The sequence below is a fragment of the Hevea brasiliensis genome, chromosome 9 (assembly GCF_030052815.1).
Source record: "Hevea brasiliensis isolate MT/VB/25A 57/8 chromosome 9, ASM3005281v1, whole genome shotgun sequence".
Taxonomy (NCBI): Eukaryota; Viridiplantae; Streptophyta; class Magnoliopsida; order Malpighiales; family Euphorbiaceae; genus Hevea; species Hevea brasiliensis.
The window spans coordinates 35289483-35305214 of record NC_079501.1 but is presented as its reverse complement, the minus strand read 5'-3'; the positions used below and the strand labels follow the sequence as shown (position 1 = coordinate 35305214).

At 30.7% G+C, this 15732-nt stretch overlaps 1 protein-coding gene across 1 annotated transcript; it reads right to left on the bottom strand.

The window, feature by feature from the left end:
- Positions 1 to 10786: 10786 nt before the first annotated feature.
- On the bottom strand, positions 10787 to 15263 carry LOC110646840 (uncharacterized). The gene is made up of 6 exons (XM_021800416.2): positions 14986 to 15263; positions 14682 to 14833; positions 13810 to 13968; positions 12992 to 13252; positions 11238 to 11912; positions 10787 to 11085 (listed from the first exon to the last, which is right to left on the bottom strand). Exons 2-6 carry the CDS (start codon positions 14760 to 14762, stop codon positions 10996 to 10998), a joined length of 1266 nt encoding a protein of 421 aa, XP_021656108.1. The 5' UTR covers positions 14763 to 14833; positions 14986 to 15263; the 3' UTR covers positions 10787 to 10995.
- Positions 15264 to 15732: the final 469 nt, after the last annotated feature.

Here is a 15732-nt window from a genome sequence, read left to right as displayed (position 1 = left end):
GAAATTGAAGATGTCGCTAAGCAATTTCTTTGGAAATTTTGTGTCTTTCATATGAAATTATTTCACAGCCATCTTTTATATATAGATATTCTCGTTTAAACTTGATACAGTATCATTAAAATATAAATATATGATATTTATATATTTAATAAAAAAATTTTTATATAAATTTAATTAATCATAAACTCAAGACATAAAATATATAGTGATACTTATTTATTAAATATATAAATTTTACGTGTTTATATTTTAGATTCATAATAAATTAAATTTAGATAATAATTTTTTATTTAATAAATAAGTTTCATTAAAAATTTTATATTTTAAATTGATGGGAAATTAATTTATATTAAAAAAATTTATATATAAGGAAATTTCGTGATAGGAAAAAGAAGCAGCAAGTTGACTACATAGAAAGTTCGCAAAGAAAATGGAAGCATAGGTTGGAGTTGGTCTTTTCTCCCGGACAGGTTCTCAAGATGCATGGTGAGGGTTTGTTCTTCGTTACTTCTAATTAGCTGATTTTAATAAATGCTTTGGAAAATAACGAGCTCTTAATTCAAAACCTTTTCCATCATCACCTTCAAGAAAACAGTTGTCACATCCATTTTCTTTAGTGAGAAATAAAGAGCCGGTGATTGAATTCATATATTTTCAATCTTATTTTTATTTCTGCTTCTCTTTGCAAGAATCTGCTGGGGTCTGTATTGTTTACTATTGTATTGAAAGAGGGCATTTTCTTTAGTGACAAATATGAAATATTAAATTCCTAGCAACCCATTTTTAAACATTGCATGATTGACCCTCAATTACCCAAAGTATTGTTTTTTTTTTTTTTTAAATAAGTAACTTTTCACATTTAGATGAGAATAATATTTAGGTAAAGTCTCTAAATAATAATGATTTTAAAATTTAAATATTTGATTTTATAGATAAAATTCGTCTATAAATCAATTTTATACTACTATTGATTTAACCCCTTGTTAATTGATTATTATTGTCTCTACTTGCTTACATTATTATGTACGTAGACCCTCATCACGAGGTGCATAACCTAACCCTAGATTCATTAGGATTTAAAATTGGAACTAATTATTATTAGGCTTAATTTATTTAATAATTAGTAAGAAAAAATTAATGGACTTCATCAACATGAGAGGTGTGGTAATCTTTCGTTTTCACTTCACTCTCTATATTATTTAATGGGTGAAAGCGTAAAGGATAGGCGTTTAACCTATTAACCACTGTAGGGCTTGTGAAAATTAATTGTAGTTATTGGTTTTCTTGTATTGTAAGAATTCATTATGTATTCAATTTTTTATTTAAATATAAATTTAAACATTTAAATTAAAATATTCATAATAAAATATAGAAATTGTTGGTTCAATTTCGAATAGCCTGTTTGGAAATTAGATTTTGCAAGAAATTTTTTTTTTTTTTTCATTCTCATGTTTGGATATAATAATTGAAAAATTTTAATTTTTTTAATTTAAAACAATTATTTTAAAAGAAATAAAAATCATATCATATGAAAATTTATCTAAATTCTTTTTTTACGAATAATCTTTTACAAATGAAGTATGTAGTAATTCTCTTAAAATGATCGATGTAATTTTTAACACTTTTTACGTGTATATTAATGCAGTATATATTAACATGGTATATAATTTTATTGCTTCATTTAAGTTAAAAATTTTTGTAAAAAAAAAATTAAAAATGAAAGTTGACTCGGTAGAAAAGTCTTAATTAGTAATTTCATTATATTGATTGTTCGAACTTTATCGATGATTCTTCTTAATAGATGATTTATAAATTCTATTGTAATCCTTTAATGAGATCAGTAGCATGTATGAAATCGAAAGCTTTTATTATTTAAACCTTTTATTAAAAAAAATAAAAAAAATTAATTCATTGTATACGTTCTTATTTAGGTTAAAAAAGGGATTAGATTTTATAATATTATTACCTATTATTTTATACACCAAATATCTTAGTTCATTAATTTATTCATAAATAATTATAAATTTATTAATATTAATAATTAAAATGGCATAACCCTTTTAGTTAATGGTAACGATAAATATAGGATATTATATATAAAATTTATAATGTGTTATTTAATTAAGTGTTATTTTATTATGAAAAATATTATCTAACTATTTTATTAATAAATTTTAAATTAAAAATAATTGTTACCATATCACTATATCTCAAATACAATCTACTCATACTTTTAAATTAAAATGCTATATTTTACTCTATGGTTAAATCCCTTTATATATATATATGTTATGTAATAAAATAATTGTCAAATTTCAATCTAATGAATTGAGTTTTTAAAACAAGTTAATTTACAAGTATGTAAATAAGTCAGACTTGTAAATTTAAATGAGCTAAGTATCAGTAAATTTGATTTATTTATTAAATAAATTTTAAAATTAGGTTTAAATTTTAAAAATGAATCTTTTTAATGTCAAATTTTGAGCAGCTTAAATCATATACACCTACCATCGATGTGTGTCGACCATTACACTTGAATTTCCCCAACGTTTCCTTTTTAAAATTCTTATTCATGTAAATAACTTTTATGTTAGAGGAATGCGCACTTCTTAGTAAAACTTGGTGTCTTTTTTCTATCACATTGAAACCCAAATTTCAAACTTTGATCTTCCTTATTTTTTTTTTATTTAAGTCTTTTTGTATATATATATATATTTCAGAAATTTTTAAAAATGAAAGAGCTATAAAAATTTAAATTTCTAATTGGTTGCATTGTAAATTAAAAAAAAATGCTAATTATTATTTCAATGGTTAGCTATAAATATTTAAATCATTTTTTATTAATTAAGTTTTGAACAAAACTCGAACTCATAATCTTACAGTCTTACACACAATTTTAATAGCAATAAACATTCTCAAAACCCATTGGTAAAATATAGTATTTTTTTTACTGTATAATCACTACAATAAATGTTAAGTATAACAGCAAAAAATTTTATTATCAAAAGTATAAATTTTATTTATATAATTGATAATAGTAATATATGAATTACTATATGTTACTGTTATAAAATTGTGATAATAAATATTTTATAATAAAATTGTGATTGTTAAAATAAAAAATTATTGGTAGCAATAATTATTAAAGCTAAAAACTTATTAATAATAACAACTATTGTTACCAAATTTTTTTAATATACAATTAGTTGTGATTGATAATATTGTTGTTATATGTTAATTTTATAGTAATTAATATTGATGTAAAATTTTTTATTAATTCTAAATTTATTTTAGTGGTTGAAACTCCTAGGTCGTGGTCAGCAAAAGCTAGTCGTCACAAGGTGTGAACACAAGTATAAATTAAGCATAATCAAGGTTTGATATGGTAAACGAAAGACTCTTTTTGGTGAAGTGTCTTTACTGATGTTGATCATTGTGATATTAGGTGCTGTCTTTTCCTCAATTTTTCTTCCCTTTTTGTTGAGGAGAAATAAACTCCTAACAAGAGTTAAATTATTCTGTTGAATTTTGTACTCAACGAGTCACAACGAGGTCTCTACTCTCATCTCACAAAAGTTAAATTTTTTTATTTTGAATTATTCAAATTTTAGTTAATTTTTTTTGAAAGAATCAAACCTAATTTTGATGTAAACATCTCTTCACTATTTTTAAAATTTTGTTTAGGACCGCTGGCTCAATTAGGCCATATTAGAAGACCTTAACCTCCGTGTTTGATCCTACATAAGACCACGATTCCTTAAATAAAATTCACCAAATAAGCGGAGGATTGCTCGCTGTTAGAAATATACATAATAATTTTTTTATAGTATAATTAGCTTTGATTGAAAATTAAATTTAAAATCTCATAATTATTGAGATAACTTTAATGCCATTGAACTATAACTTATTGATACATATTAACTTTTCTCTTTTTATTAACTTATATTTAATATTGACTTTTCGATGTAATGACGTTGAGACAAGTAATTTCAAAATATTTACTTTCTTTGAATATTAATGCAGAATTGATTTCAAATATAGCTAAATGATAAAATAATAATAATAATAATAATAATATTTATATAGCTAACTTCAACTAGTTTGAATTAGGGATAATTGCAATTTATTATCATGTAGTTTAGCGCATTTGATCCTGAGGTTAAATTTGTAACAAAAAAGTACTTTGAGTTTTAGCTCCATTAGCAAAAGGAGGAAATTGCTTAGGTATCCTAAAAAAAAGTTGAGATAAATTATAATTTAGTCTCTGAAATTTAGTGAAACTTATAAATTAGTCTCTATATTTTTAAACTCATATATTTAGCCTTGAGATTTAAATAAATCTATAGATTACTTCCTCTGTTTAATTACTTGTCAAATTTATTATTAATTATTCCAAAAAATTAAAATAATATTATAAATTTGTTGTATAAATTTTATTATAAAATAGTCTCATATTTTATAATATTTACTATTTTAATTATAATATTATCATTTTATTTTTTCAATATTTTAGGTATATTACATATTTGAGCTAAAAGAATTTAATTTGAAAATTTATTTTCATATTATATTATTTTGTAATTAACAAAAATATTAAAAAAAAACCTAAATATTTTCATGTCTATATATTTATTAACATATCAACAATTAAATAAATGAATTTTAAAAATATAAGAAGTAATATATAAATTTTACTAAATTTTAGATATTTAATTATAATTTATTTTAATAAATTTAAATAATTTCTCCACTTTATTAACGTTGGCATAATATGTCTTTCTGTCAAAAGAGTTATATCATGACGCTACTTAAAAAAATCACAAAACCACGTAGTAATTTTTTATAGTTTCTCCTTGAAATTAAAACTTAGTTTTGTTGTTCTGTTTACTTTTCAATGTATTTTACTCGAGGTATGAATCAAAACGGGGAAATAATATTAGTCCAAGCAAATAGATGGGAGTTAGCAGTTAGCTAAGGAATGAGCCTTAATCACGCGGAGTTTGACATTCTGAGATCTATTCACACCGTAACCGATACGATGCCTTAGGGCCAGAAATGATTAAGACAATATCAAGATTTAAGAGAGATGAGAAGGCGTTGAATGAGCTAATCAATGACGTTAAGTGACGTTTCCGACAGTCTACAAAGAGAGAGAGAGAGAGAGAGAGAGAGAGAAGCAAAGCGTAGAAGACAAAAGATTGGCGGTAAGCCAATGATTAAGAGGCATCTGTCTCGGTGAGTCACTACATCCACAAGAGGATTTCCCATCAAATTGGTTTTCTGGTTTATAAAATGTTCATAGATTTTGCCATTTTCTTTGCTTCACAACAGCAGAAAACAAGACAACTTCGCTTTCACAGATCGGTGGAACAGTAACGGTCTCTGGACAGTATCCCCAGTTTAGGTGAAGGAGATAATAGTTTATATTTTAACAAGATTGTCATGACTGTTGAGTCACATGACCTCAATCTTAATAGCTTATATTTTAACAAGTTTATCATAATTGTTTAGGGACAACGATCACCTACCCTGGACCCGCTTGTTTTGACAAAACGCACTTTGCATTCAAAAAATTGTTTCAGTCACCTTAATAAATTTCATTAATCTTGTCTCAATTTATGCTCTAATAACAGTGTTATCCTTAAATTTCAATCTGCAAATCCCATCAAATATTAATTTTAAAGGGTTTTTGAAACATTCCTCAAGTAAGCGAAGGAGAGAAACAACTAAAATCATCCCTCCCATGGTGATGTATGGTTGCTTCTTGCTGTACAAACAAATTTTGCTCATTACAAGATAATTGCAAAATATATTAAGTCGGGTAGTCGCAGTAAACCTTTTTTTTTTTTTTTTTTTTGTCACAGATAGATAGCAGCCACAGTGTCTATACAGACAAAATTCCAAACTCTTAACAAAAGGAGAAATTGCCACGCCAAGAACAAGACTCAATACCGTCTTGCTGATAAAGGATTATACTATTTTAAGCAAAGTGCATATCTTTGTATTTGTATCTGTAACATCAAGACATGTAAACTCTATCCTAACAGCACTTATGTTTCTACATATTGTATCTCAAAACACATCAATGGCAAGTCATTGAGTTTACGTTGATTGGCCCTTATATGGTACCAAAGCTAAAAATTTGGCTTCACAGCCAACAACGTCCACATCTCAAGCGTTGATCTCCAATCCTTCTTTCTTCCTCTTCAAATCTTTCCCCCTATATTCCCAATGTCGATTAATATCTACCTATCAAACTCACATCCAGCAATTATCTTCTATTGCAAGCCCAACTCATGCCGTTACTTCATGGCTATAATTTGGCAACTCATTTTTCTGTATCCTTTACTCCACCTGCATCCACTATTGACCACAACACACCAAATCATGCCTATTAAAAATGGTTCCGTCAAGACCAGCTGGTCCTCAGTTGTTTTGTTCTATTTCTGAGCCACTCCTTCCTCAATAATTGGGTTTTCCTACAGCAAAGGTTGCTTGGCAAAATCTTACAGCTATGTTTTCCACTGGTTCATGAACACAGATCATGCAACTACTGACACAACTCAAAACACCTCAAAAAGGGATCAAATTCCATTGATAATTACATGAAGAAAGCCAATTCTAGGCAATTAGCGGCTCTTCAATGTCCAATTTCAAAAGAATCTCTTGCTAGTGATTTCATGGATGGCCTTGACTCAGTTTATCAGCCTTTCATCCTAGCCATTGAGGATTTCAATTCTCCTATTTCTCGGGATGACCTTTATGCTTCACTACTAAGCAAAGGAGAAAATATCCATCGACTCACTTGTGCCACCAATGGCACAACATGCTGACAAATCACCCACCGGCAAAGGCCAAAAAACCAATAGAGGACGTGGCAAAAACATGAACAAACTCCTCCACTTCCCACTATCCTCGCACCAACACTGCCATAAGCTGTCACAATTGCAACGGCCATGGGCACATTGCAAGCCAATGTTCTTCTCCAAAACAACACTACTCCAACACCTTTACTCCTCCAAAACCAATTTCCAACTTTGGCTCCGTTGACAATCAACCTATTTGCAATCATGGATGGTATACTTGGGTGCCAATTATCATCTCACTGCTAACAACAACCTTGCTCAATCAACTCCATATCGTGGCACCAACAACATAATCATTGGTGATGGTAAAGCCATTGCGGCTCATCTTCTATTCTTGCAAATAATGTCTCTTTTTCACTTGATCATATTTTATGCTCATCTTTAATACATCGCAATCCTCTTTCTGTATCTACCTTCACCAAGCAAAATAAAGTGTTCATCAAAAACTTTTTTTCCCAACATTTTTATTACGAAGGATATCCTCATGAAATGGATCTTGTACCAAGGATAGAGCAAGGGAGGTATCTACACACTGCCTCTTCAAGTCTTGGAGTCTATTTCAACCTCAAGCTAACACTGCTATGTTGAGTACGTGGCATGCCCCACGATCATACAGTTTGCAAAATAATCTCTAGCAATTCTCAAGTAAGCAAAGAAGAGAAAATCATCCTTTCCATGGTGATGAATTTGTTGCTTCTATTTGTAGAAACAAATTTTGCTCACTTATAAGATAATTGTGAAATACATTAAGCTAGGCAGCCGTCATGACTACATAGCCAAAATTTGAAACAGCAACAAAAGGAGAAACTGCCACACCAAGAACAAAACCCAACACTTTCTTGCATTGCCTCGGAATTGCATATCCTTGCATCAATGGCCAAAAATGGCAAGCACATTTTAAGCTTGAAGAAAGGGAAGCATTTGTCAACTCCTTTTTTATTGTCCCAATCAGTGATTCAAAGTTTTCTTAAAAGGAATACTGAATACACCTCAATTTCTAAAATATAACAATACTTCTCGACTATCTTCAAAAAATGAAAAAGCGACCCAAAGGTCATTGATGCTCAAAAGTAAGAATGTGTATCATTCTTGCAGGTTCGGAACTGAACCAAACAAACGTAATGAACCAATCAGAACAACACAAAAGCAAACTTATTTTACTATTTAGGCTCAGTTATAATTTTAACTAAAACTGAATTAAAATCATATCAAACCCGTACCAAACCAAAGATATGTTTTTATATAATTTTTAAGATATATTATATACTTTTCAATATAATTATAAATATTTATATGCAATTAATATTATAATATATTATGAATTATATACAATTTAATTATTTTTCATTTCTACCTTTTCTTATATTTAATCCTTAATTATATATGTACCTTATAGTTAAGTATTACATAATTAAAAAAAAATAACTAAGAGATAATATTATATAGATATATTGTGTATTAATAATCAATTTTAAAGTTTAAGACTCTGTTTGTCTTATAAAAAAATTTTTCCTAGAAAATATTTTTCACATATTTTAGTGTAAAGGGCACTCAGAAAATGAGTCAATATAAAATATTTTCTTGATCAAAGGAAAAACTAAATCATTTTCTTTAAAAATGACTTTCTCTTTTCATAAGAGTAAGTCATTTTCTGAACTTTAACAATATTATTAAATTGCAAAAATATTTATACACGCATGACATAAACATATACCATTAATTTAACATTGCAATTAAATAATGAAAAATAGTTTCATAGAAAACAATTTTCATGAAAAACATTTTTTATATACAAGTTATTTTCCGTAAAACAATAGAGCCTAAATAGTAACTCGGATATAACTTTCCATGATAATAATTGTATAAAACTATTTTAAACCAAAACCGTACTTAAAATTCAATTCCGCTCCGGTTCCTAGACAAACCTCAAATTAGAACTAAAATCTCGCACCCCAACTCAAAAGCATACCAAGCCACCATTTTCAAAGGTATGCTACCCTTGCCCATATAATGCCTCCCCTTCTCAATCCCATTGTGTACTTATGCCTTTTATGCCTCTTCCTTTTCATTCAGCCTCAAATTGATATGGTGACATTGTCTCATTTGCTATTGTTAGTGCTTGATTCAGGGGTATTCACTTCGATGTTGGTGTTGGTTACATGAAGGGGACGAGAGATGTGAGGTTTTCATAGTTATTAAAGGCTCAAGGCGCACCAAAGAGCCAAAGAATCCTTGAGCCTAGGCGCAAGATACAAGGCGCAGACGTGCGCCTAAGTGAAGTGAGGCACAAAAATAAAAAAAAATCATTAAAAATTCAATAAATGAAAACTCATGACCTTGTATGGAATTAACCACATCATATTAATATAAATATTCAATTTCACTAAACATAAATGCATAAACTTGCATTTGTTATCAACATACTTAAATAAAATTACTACATGGAAAAGGCATATTGTATATAAAATCATATTATAATTTGATGAAATCATTACATTTGCTTAAACTTATTTATATTTGTATTATATATTAATTGTATATGAAATCATTACATGTTCATTTGATGCAAATGAAATGCTTAAAAAATTGTATTAGAAATTTTCTAAACAAAAACTTAAAAAATTATATCAACAGAAAATTAATAAATATTTTACAAAATTAATAAATAGTTTACATTATTAATTATTAATTTTTTCTTCTAATTTATTGTTCAAACAGAGTCTCAAAAATGAACTATCAACCCACTGAATTTAGTATGATAATCAAAAAACATAAGGCTCACAATGGGAAATATAATAGCAGAAATCAGTCATAGTAGGTTGGAGAGAAAAAAAAAAAAAAAAAACTGGATAGAGAAAGCAGCAAGAAGAGTAGAAGAAAATTCAGCACTAAGCCACTGACAATTTTAAGGATCGAGGGCTAGAAAGAGAGCAGCAGAGCCGAATGAAGGAAAAAAAAAAGTATGAGCAGGGCTGGAGAGAGACAAGGCATGAAGGAAGAGAAAAGAAAAACAAGCAAGAACAAGGTTGAAAAGATGAGGCGTGACGGAACGGAAGAGGGGAAAAAAAGAGCTTGAACAAGGCTGTAGAGAGATGAGGTGAGAAGGAAGAGGAGGTAAAATAAAAAGAAAAAAGAAAAAAAGAAAAGAGTGAGACAAACCTAGAGAGCAGATCTTTAAAATGGATAAGCATGCAGCAACAAGTAAGGGATCCTCCTCTTTCTTCTTCTTCTTCTTCTTCTTCTTCTTCTTCTTCTTCTTCTTCTTCTTCTCGGTCAAAGGGTCTGGATTGGCTTGGCTCTATGTTGCAACAAATCTAAAAACAAAGGATGTGAGCCTATTTTTAAAAGGCTTCACCTGATCTCACTTGGGCACGCCTCGGCACGCCTGGCGCCTCCTTGTGCCTCGCAGCGCCTAGTTGAGGTCGCTCGCTTTTCCCTATATGAGGCACTACACCTAAAGCCCCATGCACCTTGCACTTGAGGCGTGCCTTTGATGACAATGGAAGTGTTCTCGCTAGAAAAGTGAGGAACGAGGAGAGAATAATGGGAGAAGTTAATGTGAATGCTTTTTTATTTAAAAATTAATAGAACAAATAAACAGGATTATTTGTCTCGGCAATTCACCGGAAGATTGATGGGAATCTAGTGAAAGGGATTTTAGCACACACAAAATAGAATTTTTAAAGTGTTTTATGTTATGTATTAAAGTTCAGGGGCATCGTTATTAGAGTATAAGTTCAGGAACAATAAATGAAATTTATCATTGTGCTTTCTGCATAGATCACTAACCATACAAAACCATGGTAGTCAGGCAGGCAGACGAAGATCAGTTCCTGGCCTCCTATGGTGATAAGACAACACAATTCAACATTTCAAGTGGATTCACTAACAACTACAATTACTGCAGTTTGAGGTTCCAGTGCATAAACACGAAAGTTTTAATTTAAATTTAAGATGAACAAACACAGAATTCTACAAGGCAAGATGGTTCATACTACTAGAACGTTCTGACTTAGAAACAGACAGCCTTTGCATGTTTTCTAAATGATCTAGATTTAGATTCAGATTTCAGCTCCAAGACCAAATAAAGTAGATATCACATATCAAACATGAGAAACTAATAAACAACTCACTCCACACGCCGGCGCTTCTTTGCAAGATTTTCAAATATCTGGTGAACATCAGAAGATGTGATTGTCTTTGATGTGTCAAATGAATCCTGCAGAATACCATTTCACAAGGTGGGATAAGGTATATTTACATCTGGAAATACAGATATAAATATGAAATAGCAACAAAAAGAAAGCCAACTTCAAGGCTTCCTATGCAACATTGCAAAGTACCAGAGAAGGAAAATTATCAGGTAAATACCAGAAAAGTACGAAACTCCTCCTTAAAGTCCGCGATGCCACTCAATATCTCCATCTTCTCTACATGACCCAGTTTATTGAAAAAGCTCAGCTCAGCACCCTCCTGCTTCTGCAATTTTTCTTCCCTCTTCTGCTTTGCCATTTTCTCATACTCAGCAATTGAGTCCTCATTGTCAAGCAGATAACTAATGTGCTTCTGATTGTACATATCTAAGCATTTTTCACATCTGCAAAGGACATCCCTCCAATTTTTGGAAAGAAACAGTGGTTTACTTTCTAAAACAGGCAGATTAACAGTATCAACTCCCAGAACACAAGTACTCTGAAGGTTAGCATCCTTTGTGCTTTGATTTGAACTGATATTCTTCTCAGAGCTCTCTCCAATAACAGATGCCTCCGCAACAGGCACAGAATCACCATTAGCATTAGCCATTGCATTATTATCTCCAGAAGAACAAGGAGAACAAGCATCATTCTTAAGATTTCTAGATCCACAAGCTGAAGATGTGTCTTCTAACACATTTTTATCCTTACTATTACTTACAGTAGCATCACCTCTCTTCCCCCCCGCTGCCCATATAGTCTGAGGATATAGTATCAGAAAAGAACAAATTGCTGAGCATGTCTTGCATATGAAATCCTCGTACAGAGGCTCTCCTTCCTCATCTCTTGGGATCTGTAATGCAAATAAAGGTGAGGATAGCTAAATATCAAATTACTTAACCAGAATTATAGCAAACCAATGCACGCCTACATTATGAACAACATCAAATCACAAAAGTAGGGTCCTGGGAAAGAAAGTTTGAAGACAGTCCTAGTCTTCAACATTATATGCATTAAGTGCCACTCCTGCTTTTAGGCCTGGAACCCACAAATTCTTAGTTGTAGGACAAGACTCCCACCACGTAATGAAATGGACTCTCTCTTTACATAAACAATACAACGGCATGAAAGTTGTCAAAAAAATGTCCAATTATTTTTATCTGGTGTGGGAGAGGGATGGCATGGTCAGCAACTAAAAGGCTTAAAGCAAAGCAACACCAGTTACATGATTGCAGACACAGTGCAAAGACAACACATAAGATTTCTGTAACTACAAGGAAGTCATTGATCATTAAACAATACAGCTGTTTATTCAAGGATTCGTCAGTATTCAAGCATTTTACCCCATATGGCTAACTGTTGAATTTGGAGAGAGTTGGTCAAATTAAAATTTGATTCATTTTAATCGAGGCTTATATAGGCGATTAAGTTGCTTTACACACCAAAATGACTAATCAATTTAATATTGTAACCCAACAATTTATATATTGCCATTTTATTTCATATTCTTTCAATGCGGGGTTCCCAATTCTCCCTCCTAAAGTGCAACCACATGGTTATCACTTAACAATTAGTTAGTATTTTAACCCAATATAGCCCATTTATACAGTCTTATAAGCGACTAAAACCCATAACTCAATTCGGGCTCTAATACTTTGTTAAATGTGGAGAGTATATTGGTCAAATTACAATTTAATTCATTTTAATCCAGACTTATATAAGTGATTAAGTTGATTTATACATCAAAATGACTAGTCAATTTAATGTTACAACCCAACCATTTATATATTGCCCTTTTACTTTATATTTTTTCAATGTGGGATTCCCAACACTAACAAGTAAAGACTGAAAATGGTACAAAACTACAAAGAAGTGATTACCAAAGAAACATGCAAAAACATTGAACCTATTGTAATAGCCCAAGCAACCAACCTCATTGGAAGACTCAAGACCAAGATGTTCCTCATGAAACCAGTCCTCACACATAATGCACTGTATCATCTCTTCCTGTTCTTCAACATCTGGATCAGGATAAGGCCGCCCACAAGTGCAGTATAAGCCTTTAAAGTTATGATTATATGAATTCTCTGCATTTTCTACATCCTTCTTTGGAAAGAGCTTGCAGAAGAACTCCCCAAATTTTGAATTTCCACAGTCACAACGAAAATTTCTCTTGGTCCATAACTCCACAATCTTTTGAATGTAGCAACCAGGAAAATACCATTAAATATGATAAAATGAAATCTAATATGACATGCAATCCATGAGAAGACATAATGCACTATACACTGACTAAAATGAACCCATTTGCATAACAATAACAAAAATGAATCATTGAAAAGATTGTTACATAAATTACTGGATAATCAGATATCATTACAGTCCAAAAGTCAAATAGCACATGCAATTTTGAGGATGTCCAAGGAACTACTAAGGAAAAGATCTTGATGATTGCAGTTTGATTTCTTCTTGAAAATAATTAGAACATTTAGCGCATAATGTGAGTAAGAACTTGATTCAACATACATTGTATGCGCTAACAGGAATAAGCGGAAGCCCCAAACAGTTTGTGAGATTCCATTCCTGATTCCAGTCTACAGGTGAAAATCATAATAGCTATAGAAACTAGTCACCAGGAGAATGAAATAGATGTAAAAAAAAATCCCACTCAAGCTTATTAAATAAAGCTTTTGGCCTAGCATTTAAAAGCATTGAAGCACCACAAGAGATATAAAATCAAGAAAATGTACCTCATGGCCATCATGACAAGACAAGCTGCAAGCAGTGCAAACTCCAGCACTTCCATCGGGAGTGCAAGTCAGGCATGAGAAAATTGCTTGCCTCTTCATATAGCCCATAGTATAGGTGCACTCCTTGCCCTCATCTCCACCCAAAACCAAATCGGCTTCCTTCACAAGTAATCACCAGAGAAAAAGCAAAAGTACAAGTTAAAAGAAGTTCTATAGAGCCAAATCAAAGCCAGTTAATTCTATAGCATATATGTCACCGAGCCACACTGCCACAGCATCAATACATTATATCTTCTATCATATAATCAATACAACAACAACAACAACAACAACAACAACTAGGCCTTAATCTCAAACTAATTGGGTCAGCTATATGGATATTTTTTGTCGTTCAGCTCTGTTGGACACCAAATCCACATCAACATCCAAAGCCTATCATATAATCAATAGTTAAAAATAATTCATCTTGATACATACAAGTAGGAAAAACAAAAATGAATTGTCATAGAAGACAATCATATGCTAACCTATAATATAGCCAGCAATTTAGAATGTAAGAAATTAGAGGGAATAAAAAGGTTATAGTTTAGCAGCTAAATAAATTGTATCTAATAACCTGTAATCCATAATTTCCAATATCCCATACTTGACGAAAGAAAGACTTCATTACTCAACTCTCCCTAATACAAACATTGGTCTCATATAAAAAGAAAATAACACAAATACTAACCTCGCCTCTTCTCCCCTCATCAAGCACATATAGTATTATCAACAGTAATTAAAAAAAAAAAAAAAAGCAAACAAACAAAATCAGTACATCCAGTGTAAAAGATCCCCTAAATTGAACATATGAAAGAAAGGGGAAGAATTACCAACTCCTCAGCTTCGACCTTGTTAAGATACTCATTGATGGTTATGGTCTGCTCATTATCGTCCTCAAAAGCTCCATCCATTTTTTAACAGAAACAATAAATTAACTATTAACACCAGAAAGCCCACAAAATCGAAACTTTAAGCTCCGTACCTGAAATTCAACGAAGAAAAACAACGTATTAATGAAATTTTTGCTCAAAAAATGGAGATTTTTTATTTGGGAAAACGTAAGGGTATTGCCCAGTAAAAAGAAACCCTAAAATCATGCTAAAAGTAATTGAGGAGATGATCAAATGAAGGCACCAGAAATAATTGATTAAACCGTTTTCCAGGTCATTTGGAGAGTGGTTAAGAGTCTGAGATCTAATTGAATCGAGGAAGATAGAATTTTTGAAATGAGAGAGAGGGAGTAAATAGGAAGCGTTTGGGAGATAAAAAGGTGTACTTAGGGTTTCATACGAGAGTGAAAGGACTGCACGGACATTTTCCCGCCAGGATTGTTTTAGTGGCTGCGTCAAGTAATAATATTCATGGCCCGTTCCCTCCAAATTCATGAAGTTGTTTTGGATTTGCCTTGTTAATTGTCCTACGTCTCCATTTCTTTTTTACGTAATGCCGATTAACAAGTAATTATTATAGAAATTAAAAAGTTAAATCAACCCATTCACGAAATATTCTGAATTTTAGCCTCAATCGGTAGTGTGTATGGTTAATCTACCTCAATTTTTATTTATAAAAAGGAGTCAAATGGTGTATTTAATATAATATTAATATATTTAATAAAATTAAATTTCTATATAAAAAAATTAAACAAAATTAATTAAAGCATATATAATTAAAATAATAAATAATATAAATATTTATTTTAAAGAGTTTATAGTAACAACATCCAAAAGCTTAAAAATAAAATTTGGTCCCTTAGCAATAGTATCCAAAATTATATAACGCTTAACTTGAAAAATACAATTATCTTTAGCAATAAAAGGAGGATGAAAAAACTCCTAAACATATTCAAAACTCCTCACCTATTCTTGATTTTGGTTTTTTGTA